Consider the following 16035-nt stretch of genomic DNA (forward strand, 5'->3'; position numbering starts at 1 on the left):
GCCTCCCCGACAATCTCGAGACTAATGCTCAAGTTGTCTTGTGCTGCCCCTCTTCCACTCTGCTCTCAACTGTATTTCCACTACACACTGCCATCATGACGGGCGCTGTCGCTACCCCTCGGTATAGCAACGACGACTTCGAGACAGCTTCGGTTCGTTCAGCTGCTCCATCTTATGGTAAGTCGACCAAGACGGCTTCGATCGTAAGCACTTTGCAAGGCCGGCAGCTCTACTTATATCATGAAGCTGGACGCCGCTAGCAAAAGCTCCGCAATCTGGCACGAGATCAGTCTTGCTGACCTGTTTACCGCTCCAGTCTCAGAAGCTCCCTCTTACCACTCAACAAACCCGTTTCCCGAGACCTTGCCTTCATACACACCTCCAGCTCGAAACCATGCGGTTGTGAGAAGCTCCATGATTCCTTCCAGCAGCGGCACATCCACTCCCACTGCGCGCCAACAGACTATCGGCCTGCCTCCAGTGCCCGCGGCCCCTTTGCGATCCCAGCCGAATTTGAACAACTTTCGTATTGCGACGTGGTCATCTGTATCCAGCAACCCCGCCGCCCGACACTACCAGAACGTTGCCAACCGAAGATTGACAGCACAGCGTGATCCCGTAGACAGCCTTCGTCGCGTTATGACTGATATTAGCGAACAAGCACAAGAGAGATACACATCCAGGCCTTTGGAGGATCCCTACTTGGTTGGTGAGGTGGCTGCTTCTCGGGCCCGTCGAGAACGAGTTGCACGGGAGACAGGGGATGATATCTTGATCCGGGAAGACCGCCAATGGGACTGGTTCCTGGGTAAGTTTGAGAAGCCATAATGAATTGTATGGTGCAGTCGCTAATAACCGGGTAGCTCGGATGAAGGACTCGGATGAGCGGCAGAGGAGCTGGACTTCTTACCGTCGAGAACAAGATGCTGGGAGCCGTAAGAAGCTGTTCCGTCGTATGGGAGGAAGGCGTTTGCTATGATTCTGCTCTATGGATTCTTTCATTTCCTTTGCCGTCATTTTCTCTCTTCCTACTGTGCTGGGTCGCTGCTGCTGTGTCAGGGCTGGTTCTTGCTGAAGCATTTTGCCGCATTGTCTCAAGGCGTTATGATCTAGATTGGGTTACTGATGAGGCATGTCATATGACGGGTTCGCGGATTTTCCATATGCAAACTGACTGACGGCATGAGACGGCTGTCATGAGCCAAAGTATTCTTCTCCGTCACTCGCTTTCAATCGTAAGATCGCATAGTGCTGGATAAGCCGCATCAGGTAGCTCGCACATCGCATGAAATTCAACAACCATTTCAGTATCGCTGAAAGCTACCCACCTATGAAAACAAATTTGAAAATATCATGTTAGTTTAGACTTTGCATGTATTCTTGAAACTAGATACTGTCAACTTCTCCGCTGTTCTTCTACCTCGTTGAAAAATATGTTACACGTCCAATAACGCCATGCCCGATGTACAAACAATGGTTTATCCCCGTATCTGGATGGCAGCTCAGAGCTCCCTCAACGTACACGTCGGTTCCTCCTGAGAAAGGTCATATGAATAGGTGTGTGATTGCGATACGAATCGTGTCTCATCTAACCCTTGCTCTTGGTGTTAAGAATCAGGGCAACAATGAGGCTGTGACAGAGTCAGTATGAGCCATATGTATGACATATGTTGGGAAGTCTTACCCGTAGAGACCGAGAACTTCGCCGAAAATAAGAATCAGGACCATGCCGACGAAAATCCTGGACTGTTCCATATAGGCACGGACACCAGTGTCGCCAACAATTCCGATACAGTAACCAGCGGCAAGACCAGTCATGCCGACTGCAATACCACACCCGAGATGCATAAAGCCCCTGCTATTATCAGTATTCGTGTTTGCTGAGAAGAGTTCGTGTTGACGTACGAAAACAAGCTGTAGTTCTTATAAGGGTCGAGATCCTCAGCGATGAGGACGGAGATGACTAGCGAATAGACGGCGATGATACCGGACATAACGACTGGAATTAGACACTGCGAGATGATTTAGAAATAGTCGCTGTTGGACTAGATGATTGGTTCACTACCTTCATGATGAGATCTGGTCGAAAGGTACCGACACCAGCAATGCCAATGCCAGACTTCGCTGTGCCATAGGCAGCTCCAATACCTATCACGCTGGTTTAGTATTCATTCTCGAGATCATTGTGTCGCGTAAAGAAGATGGAGGATCGTACATCCGAAGATCATTGCAGCTGCAATTCCGGCCTAGAAAGTCGCCGCATCAGCAATCGCGTCCACCCCTGGGTCGCTGTCTAGCCGTAGACTGGACATGAGGAATACTTACCATCCCAATAAAGGGGGCAAACTTGGGGGCAAGCTCTGATTCTGCCATGGTAAAGAGATGCGGCCGTCGACGAGCTCAAAAGTCAAGGGCGACGTATAAGTTGACGTTAGAAGCTTGATGATGATGTAGCCTGCTACTGGTCCAAGGCTGTTAGAGACGGGAGTTGAGAGCTGATGGAAAGCCAGCCACATTGGAGTGGACTGTTTTAGCCAATGAGCAATCAGGTGGCTAGTTGTATCTTCACGTGACGACATCAGCCTCAAATCAAGTTGTCTCGAAGTCCAACCCGAATAGTCGAGAGACTTGTTAATTACAGGTAGACTCTTTTGTTGCTACTTCCTTCAGTTTACAATTTACAATTTATCTCTGAACTCGAGTGTATCTTTGAACGCCTCTTGGGCATTACTGACCGTTGTATATCGCTATCGACCACGATTAAAAAGCCAAAACAACCTACCGACTGTACTTGTCTCACTCAGGTTTTGCGTCTGTAGGTAGCCGTGTTCGATACTGTTCACTCAGTCAAGCAGAAACGGGATGAAAGAAGGAGGGAGAGAAAGGACATATTTGCATGGCTTGTAACAAAAGAGAAGTAATGACAAAGCGAATAGACAATCGCACTATGCATAATGAAAGGATGCCCCAAATGTCAGAAGTAAGAATTAACGGCCACTAGCGTGACCCTTGAGTCCCTCAATCGAACTCGACGTTTAATTGCCGGAAACATCGCAATCTAATTGAATTTGATGTGGCTACATTGACCTTGTGTAGATAATGTCACCTCGACTACCTACAGCAAAGATGCATGACGAGGACAGAGACATTACTTGTTGCAGAGAGGGAACCGAAGATTAGTACATAACCTCAGGTAGTATGTAATAGTGGAGGTGGTACACAAACATTAAGGAGAGTCTGTTCACGTCCATTCACTGTATGTAGCAGCTCCTCCAAATAACACCCCAACTTGAAACAAGGCAACTGATATGTAGTAGACAGAGTCGACTATTTCATTGATTCATTCATTCCTTTCTCCCTGACAACATCATCATCCCCTCTGTAATCCTCTTTTCTTATCCACGGTGCAACGCCGAGATCCATGCTCTTCCACCGGGACTGTATACCCCAGCATATTTCATCCCCTTACCTTGGTACTAAATAATTTAACTGCCCATCCACTACTGTACACTACTACGCTGCCGCGCCCACACTGCCCCTGCCACCACTTTCACCCCCAAATAGCACAGAGGCCGCCATCAAACAGGTGGGTTTTATGGTGGATCTCCAGCACTGGCTTGTCCATCGTTGGCTCCCTGTCCTCCAGAGGACAATACAGTTAGCACCTCGACCTGGATTGGGATTGGTTGTGATTACCTTGCCTCTTTTACCTGCGACGAGTCCAGTGCCTGGCTTGGATCGTGAACCTGCAACTCCCTCGAAAGTTCATCACAAGAGGGCGACACCCCCCAAAAAAACCTCTCGAGACGGCGACCGCCCGTTGTCTGCGATAGCCATTTCCATTGTTGTTTCGTCCCCTTTCCCGATCGGTCGACGACCTCGGCAACAAGGCCTGAGGCTTGACATTTTGCTCAACCAGCCGCCTTGTCCGACGACCCCCTCGAGCCCAAACTCGCAAAACCCCGACACGATACTTGGGCAGAATCAACTCCTCGAATCCTTCTAGAACGTCTCCCTAGCTGTATCGACGGGCGCTACCCCGTGAGGGTACTCGCAACGCAACATAAACAGACGGTCATCGCCCACGTACCGTCCTCAACATCACCCTAGCTTAAGGGGACGTATTGGCGTCGACTGACGGCGGCGCATCCGTCAAGGTCGGCTGTTTGTACATCTGATAACGAACTTTCAGCCTCTGGCGCTCACACAACTGCTGGTAATATTACTCCCCTCCATCAAACCTCTCCCCTTAAACCTCGACTCTGTCTCCTGACATGCTTCTTGCCAAGTATCCGCTGCAATGTCCAACTACGGTTACGACCCTCGAGGAGCTCCTCAACGACCACCACAAAGGGGATATGGTGACGACAACTACGGCCAACGAGATGCCGCCTTTTCCAATATCTTTGGCGCGGCTCCCCCTCCTGGTCGTTCTCAAACTATGACTTCGTCGTCTTCTATGCCTCCGTCCATGATGGACCCTGGTCGCACTCAGACCATGTCCTCCATGTCCTCCGGTATGCAGAGGCAGCCACCGCCTCGTGCTCCCCCAGGTCATTATGGCGACCACCCGAACTCCGGCAGAACTCGGACGATGGACAGCAACAGCATGATGGGAAATGGTTATTATCCTTCCCAACGATCAGCATCCGGTGGCCAGCAAATGCCACCCCATTATATGCAGCAGCAACAGGCGAGACGTCCATATCCCGGACCTGGGCCTGGAGGGCCGGCACCTCCGCGAATGGATCCAAGGGGCCCTCCACCACAGCAAGCTCCTGGCCCTAGGACGCCAGCCCAGCGCTTCTATCAAGGAGGACCAGCACCAGCACCGGCTATGAACAATGATCCTTATCGCTCACAATCACTTGCCTCTACTCCTCGCCAACCAATGTACCATCCTCCTCCAAGCGCGTACCAACAAGCCCCTGCAAACCACCTTCGACAGGCCCCGTACGCGCAGCAGAACTCATCGAGGACGACTGCTCAAGGGCGAGTCGTGCCAGAACGTCATGAGGATCGCACTATGTCTTTGACTGGCAACTATCAGCCTCAAAACATGGATGCCCATCAGACCATGAGTGGACGAGTTATACCTAACAGGCGAGCACCAGCAGAGCTGCCAACCGCCAACGGCTATCCCAATTCTATGCCTCATGCTCCAGGCTCACAAACCCGAACATCCAGCATGGTTTCATCCAATGGTGGCGGCGATCACGGTAGGACCATGTCGATGGCGTCTACCATAGCACCAACCATCACTCCTTCCGAGTCAGATGCTTCGACTTTGGCTCAGCGACCTACCAGGAGCAAGTCGATTGAGAGCGAACGACCCCCAACTGCGACCAAGATCCGACCCCCCCTCGTCTACCCGGCTCTTCTCTCCCGAGTAGGAGAATGTTTTCGCAAGAAGATTATTGTTGGTGACCGCACCAAGAACGAATTGACGTACAAGAATGCCTTCAGCGGATCAGAGGCAGTGGATGTTCTATCATATATTATCAGGACTACCGACCGTAACTTGGCTTTGCTACTTGGACGTGCTCTAGATGCACAAAAATACTTTCACGATGTCACTTACGAGCATCGCCTACGAGACTCCCAATCGGAAATGTACCAGTTCAGGGAGACACTGATGGATGAGCCAGAAGACAAGCCTGCAGTTAACGGTGTCTTTGTCCTCCTTTCCGAATGTTATTCTCCCACTTGTACCAGGGACCAACTATGTTATTCTATCGCATGTCCTCGACGTCTGGAGCAAGTTTCTAGGCTTAATCTGAAGATCAACCCTGGCTTGCGGAAAGAGGATGCTGTCAATGCTGTCGATGACGAAGTCGACCAGACTGACGAACAAAAGCTTTGGATCAACTCAGTTCCCAAAGAAGTTGCCGAAAAGGTTGGAGATAAAGAGAAGAAGAGGCAAGAGGTCATTTCAGAGATCTGCTATACCGAACGAGACTTTGTCAAAGATTTGGAATACCTACGAGACTTTTGGATTTTGCCTTTGCGATCAAAGGCCTCGCCAGTGCCCGTTCAGCGTCGTGAAAAGGTTGTCAAGACGATCTTTAGCAACATTATCGACCATCCCAGCATTCATACCGTCAGTTCCCGATTTGCTTCCAACTTGACAACACGGCAACAGAAGGAGCCCATTGTACACAACATCGGTGACATTTTCCTGGAATACGTTCCTCAATTCGAACCCTTCATTTTGTACGGTTCAAAACAGTTGGAAGGAAAGTTTGAGTTTGAAAATGAACGATCGGTGAACCCTTACTTCGGCAAGTTTGTGGATGAGATCGAGAGGCGCAAGGAATCTAGAAAACTGGAGTTAAACGGTTATCTGACCAAGCCAACAACTCGTCTGGCTCGTTATCCCTTGCTACTCGAAAACGTCTTGAAGTACACAGAAGATGATAACCCCGATAAGGAGGACATTCCCAAGGTCCTGGTCATGATCCGAGACATCCTGGGTAGAGTCAATGCAGAGTCTGGAAAGGCTGAAAATAGATTTAACCTGAGAAGACTCCACGAGCAGCTTCGATTCAGGCCTAACGAAAGGGTGGATCTTCGGCTCACCGAAGAGGGCCGCGAGATGGTCTTCAAGTGCCAGTTTAAGAAGACAGCCACCGATCCTCCCGAGATCACAGCTTTCCTCTTCGATCACGCTGTTCTTCTGGTTCGTATCAAGCAAACAGGCAAGGCCGAAGAAATCAAGGCATACCGTCGACCCATTCCTTTGGAGCTTCTTGCAATTAAGGAAATGGATGAAGTTATTCAGAAGGATGGCAACATGAAGAGAACCTCTTCAAGCTTGATTCCCTCGATCCGTAACAACACCAACAACGACCCAGCGAGAAAGGAAGGCTGGCCAATTACATTCCGCCATCTTGGAAAAGCCGGCTATGAACTGACGCTTTTCGCATCGAACCAGGCGACACGCCAGAAATGGCTTGAATTCATTCACACCGCACAGGAGCGTCTTCGGTCTCGAGCCGACTTCTTCAACACGACAGTTATATCAAGCCATTTCTTTGCTGGCACTAACCGAGTTAACTGTGTTACGCCATTTGGTAAGTTTGCTACATTGTAGAATAGAGTCCGTGTCAAACTAACATTGATCCAGATGGCGGTCGTAAACTCCTGTACGGCACAGACAGCGGTGTTTACCTCTCCGATCGTAAGGTGAAGGATCAGGTACCACGCCGCGTGTTGGAGACAGCTAGTGTCACTCAGATTGACATTCTGGAGGAGTATCAGCTTCTCTTGGTGTTATCCAACAAGACGCTGCAGTCCTATCCTGTCTCAGCCCTCAATCCCGATGAGCCCGCATTGTCTAGGAGGCCTAAGAAGATCCAGAGCCATTGCAGTTTCTTTAAAACGGGAATTTGCTTGGGTAGACATCTGGTCTGCTGCGTTAAATCATCTGCCCTATCTACTACGATCAAGGTGTTTGAGCCTAATGACGCCATGACCAAGGCCAAGAAACAGAAGGGTATAGGCAAGTTTATGAGCGGCGGACACGATGAACTTAAGCCGTTCAAGGAATTCTACATTCCCACCGAGTCGTCGTCTGTTCACTTCCTCAAGTCCAAACTTTGTGTTGCTTGCGCTCGAGGTTTTGAGGTTGTTTCTCTCGAGACTCTTGAGACACAATCGCTACTTGACCAGGCTGACACCTCGCTCGACTTTGTGGCTCGCAAAGAAGGAGTTAAGCCGATCCATATTGAACGACTTAATGGGGAGTTCTTGCTTAACTACTCAGAGTTCTCCTTCTTTGTTAATCGCAACGGATGGAGGGCTCGGCCGGAATGGCGAATTGACTGGGAGGGTACACCACAGAGTTTCGCGCTCAGCTACCCGTGGATTCTTGCGTTCGAACCAAACTTCATCGAGCTCCGTAACATGGAAAACGGTGCTGTGCATATTGTTCCTCGCAAGAACATCCGTATGCTACATAGCAGTACACACGAGGTGAGTGATGTCTTTGGACCGCTACATTTAGGTATCAGGATGCTAACTTGAATTACAGATTTTGTTTGCACATGAAGACGAAAAGGGGGATGACATTGTCGAAGCCATCGATTTTTGGAAGAGCAACCGCAAGTCAGAATTGCTCGGTTCATAACACTGAACAACTCCTGGGCCCCGTAACGGGGAGTGTTTTCCTGGAAAGATTTTTTTTACTCATCTCTTCTTGTATTACTTGGTGGCGTCCGAGTGCTGTGGCGTCAACTGTCCCTGTTGGAAGATACTCACAAGAGTGTTTACGGTTTTCGGCTTCTCTTGGGATCTTCTGCATGAGAGAAGATGTAAGACATTAAGCCGCACTTCGAACCGCTGGATGTTGCCGCCGCGCTTCTGGCTATACAAGCAGTCGAGTCAATAGATAAAGACTTGATAGCTGGCTACGCCAGAGGAGCGGATCAAGGAGAGGACGCTACCAAGATGTTTGAGGTATAGGTGTGGATAGGAGATGGAGCAGACGATAGTACTGGATGAGGACGAGATGAGACGAGACGATGAGATGGAAAAGAGACAGAAGGAAAATGATATCGTTGCTTGTACTCTGGAAGGATGAGCGATGTTGAACGGGAACAGTATGGCATGGCCTGACATGGCATTGCATTGCATTGCATGACATGACGTGGCAAGGCATGGAATATTGGAGCTTTTTTACTAAAGAATGGAGCAAGCGTGGTGAATAATGGGAATGGTAAGCCGCGATACTATAACAGATGAGATACATTCGCACAATTTCAGTAATCAAGCCCGATTATATATATGCATATGCACGTGTCTTGTCTATGTGTAGTTCGGAATAGTTCGTCTTGTCTACCTGTTTCTGGACCTAAATCTGAAATGGATCTGAATCTGAATCTAGGCTAATTATTCCTTGTATCCGTATGTCTTAGCCGCAACGTTGGCGGCCCAGTATAATTGTCTTAGTAGTCCAATCCTGCTGTCTGTGACCCTGACATTTGCATGAGCCATGTGGATGTCTTGCTCACGACTCGACAACTGGTAATAACTGTTTCAGCAGGGTACCGGGAGGGGATGTGATTGATTTACTGTAATTCCTTGACATAAAACATCATATCTCCTGGCCCTTGATAAAGGATGGCCTCACCGAGTTTCGAGTTGTCAAGGCCCATCAGAAGACCTCGCCTAGTAGATAGGTGCTCAAAGCAGGGAAGCTTTACACTGTTATATCGCCTAAAAAAGCATAGTCGGTACCTAAAGTCCTAAGCGTCATGACAGGTTCTGGCGGACGTCAGTGCTCGATATAGCTGTACATGGTACATGTACAGAGCATGGAATTTTGTTATCTCCAATTACATGTGACATCACCTTGACTCGACTTAGGTACTTTTGATCATCTTGCTCAGTCTTCTTCTTCTTTCCCTTCTTTCCTGTTAATCAACCCCTGGTCTTTATTACAACTAAAAATCTGTACTACGATAAGGCGTTCATCGCGACAATCGTCAGTCAAGGATTGTTGCGATGGCTATTCCCTTCATTGGGAGGCTTCGCCCGTAGGTTTCCCCTATCTCTTTGGCTTTGAGTGGCTTTGATGATCAGCGAGGCTGACACGCTCTGCTTGCCTGCCTTGCATGTGCCGACTTTACTAACTTTTAATCCCTTTAGCTACGAGTATCTTGCCCTCGTGGGCTCATTTGTTCTCGTTGGTCTCGAGGCAGTCATTCGCGTTTTGACGTTGGCGTTGCGTGAGTTACAGACCGACTCCAAGCGGTGTAGGGACTTTTACTAACCATCAATCCCAGCCCCATTTCTCGTTTCGCTTTTTTACAGGGCTTCTAGGAGGCTTTTCAACAGGTTCTCTGCCCCTTCGAGGAGGCGAGCGGAGAGCAAACGTAAATGTCAGCGTTTTCTCCTATTAGCTTAAGATTTAGACTAACATCATTGATCAGCGATATCCACTTCAGTTCGAGATGCAGCAGACTTTGTCGAGCTGTGTCGCATCTGGGGTTATGAGGCAGAGGAACATATTGCTCAAACCAAGGATGGATATCTTCTAGGTCTTCATCGACTCCAATGGAGAAAGGGTGAAGAGGGCCAGAAGGTAAACTACGGACCAACAAGTTTGAAAAAGAAAGTCATATACATGCACCATGGCCTTCTTATGAATTCTGAGGTTTGGGTGTCTCTCACTGATGAGCAGCGATGCCTTCCATTCGAGCTGGTAGAAAAGGGATACGATGTTTGGGTGAGTTTCATTTCATCAACACGACTGATGCTCGAGCTATTATCAACTAACAATTAGTAGTTTGGCAACAACCGAGGAAACAAGTACTCCAAGAAATCGATTCACCACTCTCCAACTTCCAATGCCTTCTGGGACTTTTCCATCGACGAATTCGCTTTTCATGACATCCCAGACAGCATCAGCTACATCCTTGACACTACCCAACAGGAAAGTCTGTCGTACATTGGCTTCTCACAGGGCACAGCTCAGGCCTTTGCCAGCTTAGCTATTCACCCCAAGCTTAACAATCAGGTCAACGTCTTCATCGCTCTTGCCCCTGCCATGGCTCCAGCCGGCTTGTCTAGTGGAATTGTCGACGCGCTTGTCACGGCATCGCCTTCGGTTTTATTCCTTCTGTTTGGTCGTCGCTCTATTCTAAGTTCCGCAACCATGTGGGAAACCATTCTATATCCGCCCATCTTCAGCAAGCTTATCGATATGGGGTTGTCGTTCCTGTTCAATTGGCAAACTCTCAATATCTCGGCCAGTCAAAAGTTGGCTGCGTATCCTCATTTGTACTCATTCACAAGCACCAAGAGTGTGGTTCATTGGTTCCAGATTATCCGAAACAAATGTTTCCAGATGTACGACGACGACGTTCACCAGCCGATTAGTGTCACCTCGACCAGAAAATATTCAAAGGTGGCCAAGTACCCGACTCGCAACATCAAGACACCCATCGTTCTCGTATACGGAGGCAGTGACTCCCTGGTGGATATCAAGGTGATGCTGAAGGAACTGCCACCTCAGACTGTCGCAACCGAAATTCCCCACTACGAGCACCTCGATTTCCTCTGGGCAAGAGACGTGGATACGCAAGTCTTCCAGCACGTCTTTGATGCGCTTGACAGTTTCACCGATGCCGAGCATACAAAGGAGGAGTATGATCGATACTATGTCAGCCGACAGGAGAGTCTGCTAGGTTCAGGATATGCATATGCACGTGCTCAAGCTCATCCAGGTAGTGAGAGCGAGTCGTCGACTCTTACCCCAAGTCTTGAAGGGACGAACAGCGTCCAGCTTGCACCCGCTCCTCAACCTCACCGAGCAAGAGAAACTGCAAGCGGAATTCCATCGCCAAAGAACACAACACGGCACAGGGTCAACTACTCTATCGACAAGATAGGCTCCCCGCCAAGGACCCCGACATTCCAGACCGAACCCGCCGAACCTCCTACTGGTCAAGAATCCTTGGAGGAGGATGCCCAGACTGAACCCACTGAACCGCCCGCAGGTCAAGAACAGGTAGATGAGGGCGCCAGAACCCCTATAGCGGCAAGGGTCAAGGCCGGTGTTACGCGTAGCGGAAGCGTGGGTAGCAACATCAGCCTGGACGGCATGCGAGAAGGTCGAGGTATCACCATTGGAGCAAGTAGAGCCGTCGGTGGTGTGGTGACCACAAGCGGCGCCAGCGGCATCAACGGCGAGGGCAGCCCTGGAAGAGAAAGTGGCTCGGAGAGAAAAAAGAACAAGTAGGTGGTCGAGTGGAAGCAAGCAGGTACTGAAAGAGGGGGGGTCGAGTCATCGTGTTTTCTGATACAAGCCTTATATTTTTCCTTATGATTTCGTCAAAGCTGAGATATCAAACGGCGTGACTGACATATATCACAATAATCTAGGGTGACATTCAATGTCTTTTCACGATTGATGTAATCCACGTTGCACACAAGACTGTACTGAATTTTTTGATATGGGGTTCGATGAGGTAACGAAATTGAATGAAACACGCACGAATCAAATTGAAGGAAACATATATCTATTACAGCCGAGAAGGGATCATGGTGCGAGAAAGGGTGTGTGGGTCAACTGTGATGTTGTTTGATCCTTCAGACCGACTTAGACATTGCGGCTGAAGTGAGCTAACACACTTCAGGCCAAGACGAAAACCGATCATTATTTCTTGTTGTTAAATAAATTGTCGACATATAACAACCTGCTGTCTTTCGGTCCAACAGGGCCGACGGGATATATCAAACAACAATGTCTGGCTCTAAGATTACTTGAAACACGAAATACGACGGAATTAGTTCCCGGTAGCATCCTCCCGTAGCATGTCTAGTTTCTTACTAGAAGCCCGTAGCGGTCTATCTGTAATGAGATGATGATCTTTTAGTTAGAGTAAACGAAATACGTACGCCCCGGCGGAGCGAAGGGACAAGTCTCCGATCTTAAGCAGCAGTGAATAGTCGAAACACATGTGCATTCTTGTTGAAGCTTTCAGATAGGTCTTATCCGTTGTCCTGTCCTCTCCTCACTTATCTTACTGCAGTTGCTCTTTAGCGCGACTTGTAGGGCTGTCTCATCCTTACATATGTGGCTGTCTTGAAGGATTGGTTCGGCCAGTTGTTTTCAAGCTGAAATATGAGAGCATAGTAAGACGCAAGAATAAGTGACTCAATTCGAAACATAAATACTGGCCTAGCCTCTTCTCTACAGAATTAAGATTTTCTTTCCCTCTCAGTATTGCCTCTGTCACTTATACATCATGTCGACGTCCGTTCCAGATCTTAACAATCAGACATGGATTGACCAAGGCGGCCTTTTTTACTTCTGCTTCCAGAACCCAAAGTCACAATATTGTGAAGATGTTCCTGGATACTATCAGTACCGTGTCGACCTCGCTCCCAATGCTGCTTTCCTTGCCATGTTTACCGCTTCCTTAATCGGCTTTATCGTCACTTGGATCATAACTCGCAGAGGCACCGCCTTCAATGTTGCTCTGATCCTTGGTCTCATCTGTGAGGTTATCGGCTACTCGGGACGCATCTTGAGTTGGCAGAACCGTTGGAGCGAGAACGGTTTCCTGGTGCAGATTTGCTGCCTGACTATCGGCCCTGCGTTCATGGCTGCTGGAGTGTACCTCTGCCTTCGGAGAATTGTATCAGCTTTTGGGCCTGAGAACTCGAGGCTTCCCCCAGAATACTACACTCGTATAGTAAGTTCAGTTTCGTTTGGTGTTGATGATATATCTCCATGCTCAACACTAACATGTCTTTCTTTAGTTCATCCCTTGCGATGTTGTATCTCTCGTCCTCCAAGCCTTAGGAGGTGCCATGGCCTCGATTGCTTCTCATCAGCACAAGAGTGCTGATACCGGATCAAACATCATGATCGCTGGGCTTGCCTTCCAAGTCATCACAATCCTTAGCTTTATCGCATGCTCAGTCGACTTTGCCATTCGAACGATCCGCCGTCAACGCGCCCTCGGCGATGCAGCCCTCGACCAACGTCCTGAAATTGTCAAGGTTCGCAACTCGACCCGGTTCAAGGCTTTTATTGGTGCCCTATCCCTGGCCACTTTCTGTATCCTCTGGCGGAGCGCCTTTCGAGTGGCAGAGTTGTCCAGAGGATGGGAAGGCCCTATCATGGGTGATCAGTACATGTTTGTTGGCTTTGAGGGGATCTTGATAGTGGTTGCGGTGGTGGTTCTCAACATCTTCCATCCTGCCATCTGTATGCGGGAACTGTTGGAACTAGATGATGGCGGTCTTAAGGGGCTTTGGGGATTCCGTGGTCGCAAGAGCAGGGCTACTACCAGCCAGGATTCGACCGATTCCGAAAGGAAGACACCCGCGAGTGAGACCATGGCACTATAGTTTCGGCATGGGCATATAACAATCTCCATGGCCCCTTGATTGGTCAATAATGATATGACACTGCAGCTTAGTTATACAGAATAAGGTATTCTGGTGTTTGTAGATTTTACTCTAAACACTTAGTCAGTGTCAAATGTCTCTTGCAAATGCCTGATTGCGTCTTCGATCATCTTATATCCTCGTTCTATCACTCCATGAAGGGAAAGAATCGAATGTGTTCCGCCCTGTACCATCAAAGTCTCAACATCAACTCCCAACCCTCTCAATTGCTGACTGAATTTCGACGCCTCGGGAGCAAGAACATCCATCTCTGCAATTGCCATCCACGTCTTTGGAAGCGTCTTGAGAAGAGACTCTGGAGCTAGATTAGGGCTTGCGTCCCATCTTGAGCGATGGTCGTCTTGGGTAAAGTAGAGCTTACGATACCATTCCATTCGAGAAGGTGTAAGCCAAGGGGCGGTCTCTGCATTGGGCTTCCAGACTCCGTCGACAGTAGCAGTGTTGTCGACAACTGGTATAAACAGAAGTAGTGATACTGGGGGTTGGGTTACGGTGCTTGGGAGTGAAGGCCGCGCTGTTAACAGAGCGGCTTCTGGGTTTGATGCTGATATAGCAGCGACAATTGCTAGATTAGCGCCCGATGAAGTTCCGCTAATGGAGATACGTGAAGGATCTATTTTCTGTAATTCGGGCGGAGAAGATGCAACCCATCTCACAGCATCAATCGAATCCTCGACCGCAGCTGGGAATGGACTTTCAGGGGCGAGGCCGTAGTCAACACTGACAACTAAACAGCGTGCTCCTTGGTCAAGGGTTAGCGTTCCATACTCAGAGATAGGCACTCATAGACATGACATACTCTCACAGGCCCAGCAGCAGAGATCTGTGCCATTATTCAAGCCTCCTACTGCCCATCCACCACCGTGGAACCAAACGAGGACAGGCCAGCCTCGCTCATCACAGTGGCCTGTAGGAGTGTAAACCCTCACCCTGAACCGGCCAACATCATAGTCGTTGATACTCCCAACAGGAATAGGCTTGGTTCCTCCCGGAGGCAGAGATACCTTCTTTGTTCTTGTCGAACCATCCCAATCTTTGATCTCATCTGGTTCGATATACTGTAGATGTGCCTCATGATAAGCGACGTATTGGGGATCTAGACGGTCACGAATAGCGGGGTGGAGGGGCTGCCAGATTTTGCGGTGTGTATCTTCTGTCATTGTGATTGTGGGAAGACAATTTAAAAGGTTTGAGTTATGTTTCGAAGTGTCTCGGTATGTTACGTTACAAGACGTGAGGTTCTTGAAATGACTGGAGCTGATTCAAGTTGTCGATTCAAGGGTTCAGTGTGAAACCTGACTGAATTGAACCCCACCATTAAAAGACCCGCAGACTTCAGCATCATCATCTTATTACAGTAACTTGATCAAACAATACTGTTCTGGCTTACAAGTTCAAATATTCCGTGGCATGAGTTCATTGCAATCAGGTTGCTGGTACTTACTTACTCTCATGTATCTACCGACTAAAGTTCTGTGTTAGTTATCCACAAAAGAAAGACTAGACTATTGACTTCACATGACCCAAATCAGGCAAGAATAGCCAAAACATGAAGCTAAGGGTCGAGCCAGTCTTGAGAGCAAAGAGCCATGGAACGACGACTGCATTAGCACGTTGGAGAAGAGCAAGTCAGCCTGCAGGTTCGGTAATTTGACACGGATTTGATAATTGCTGTTGGCTACAACGGGCGAACGGCTTCATCCAGCAAACCGCTTTGTAGAAGTGGAGAGAGAAGTTTAAACCAACTGCCAAGTCGTTATGACATGGGTGATGTGGATATAGCGAGATGAAGTTCGCTTCTTGGCTAGTTACTTGGGTATCATCCAAGCCCAAACTTAGGGTCTAGTTGTACATGGGAATGAGAGGGGTTTCTCCCAGATAATTCTTCCAACTTGTGACTGTATGTACTATAGGGCTGTGGCTCAAGGCGGCTGACATGCTTCGGTCGCCCCGTAATAGGTCGAGTTTATATGTTGCGGCCCGTAAGTATATGCAGTCAGATGAGCGTTTGGTGTGGGATAGATCATTTACATGTTACCACGAAATCAGCCCTACAATCGACCTCATGTTTTTTTTTTTGGAGAAAGAATGATTCTGGGAACTTGCGATTGG

The 16035-nt window shown here is 48.7% G+C and overlaps 6 protein-coding genes across 6 annotated transcripts; 4 read left to right on the plus strand and 2 right to left on the minus strand.

The window, feature by feature from the left end:
* Positions 1–95: 95 nt before the first annotated feature.
* On the plus strand, positions 96–979 carry FSST1_009352 (uncharacterized protein; the record flags this gene model as incomplete). The annotated part of the gene is made up of 3 exons (XM_083226317.1): positions 96–177; positions 317–808; positions 864–979. The coding sequence occupies 3 exons, from the start codon at positions 96–98 to the stop codon at positions 977–979; spliced, it is 690 nt and encodes a 229-aa protein (XP_083085313.1).
* A 609-nt stretch (positions 980–1588) lies between these two features.
* Positions 1589–2373, minus strand: FSST1_009353 (H(+)-transporting V0 sector ATPase subunit c'; the record flags this gene model as incomplete). Its single annotated transcript, XM_083226318.1, has 6 exons — positions 1589–1631; positions 1685–1855; positions 1906–2012; positions 2066–2148; positions 2216–2246; positions 2326–2373. 6 exons carry the CDS (start codon positions 2371–2373, stop codon positions 1589–1591), a joined length of 483 nt encoding a protein of 160 aa, XP_083085314.1.
* Positions 2374–4300: 1927 nt separating this feature from the next.
* FSST1_009354 (CNH domain-containing protein) lies at positions 4301–8128 on the plus strand (the record flags this gene model as incomplete). The annotated part of the gene is made up of 3 exons (XM_083226319.1): positions 4301–7073; positions 7127–7974; positions 8033–8128. 3 exons carry the CDS (start codon positions 4301–4303, stop codon positions 8126–8128), a joined length of 3717 nt encoding a protein of 1238 aa, XP_083085315.1.
* Positions 8129–9504: 1376 nt separating this feature from the next.
* FSST1_009355 (sterol esterase) lies at positions 9505–11743 on the plus strand (the record flags this gene model as incomplete). Its single annotated transcript, XM_083226320.1, has 5 exons — positions 9505–9536; positions 9649–9728; positions 9786–9881; positions 9933–10228; positions 10289–11743. The coding sequence occupies 5 exons, from the start codon at positions 9505–9507 to the stop codon at positions 11741–11743; spliced, it is 1959 nt and encodes a 652-aa protein (XP_083085316.1).
* A 1009-nt stretch (positions 11744–12752) lies between these two features.
* Positions 12753–13863, plus strand: FSST1_009356 (RTA1 like protein-domain-containing protein; the record flags this gene model as incomplete). Its single annotated transcript, XM_083226321.1, has 2 exons — positions 12753–13202; positions 13270–13863. The coding sequence occupies 2 exons, from the start codon at positions 12753–12755 to the stop codon at positions 13861–13863; spliced, it is 1044 nt and encodes a 347-aa protein (XP_083085317.1).
* Positions 13864–13982: 119 nt separating this feature from the next.
* Positions 13983–15083, minus strand: FSST1_009357 (Alpha/Beta hydrolase protein; the record flags this gene model as incomplete). The annotated part of the gene is made up of 2 exons (XM_083223892.1): positions 13983–14665; positions 14723–15083. The coding sequence occupies 2 exons, from the start codon at positions 15081–15083 to the stop codon at positions 13983–13985; spliced, it is 1044 nt and encodes a 347-aa protein (XP_083085318.1).
* Positions 15084–16035: the final 952 nt, after the last annotated feature.

This window comes from Fusarium sambucinum, chromosome II (genome assembly GCF_050947815.1).
Source record: "Fusarium sambucinum isolate potato_lamoka chromosome II, whole genome shotgun sequence".
Taxonomy (NCBI): domain Eukaryota; kingdom Fungi; phylum Ascomycota; class Sordariomycetes; order Hypocreales; family Nectriaceae; genus Fusarium; species Fusarium sambucinum.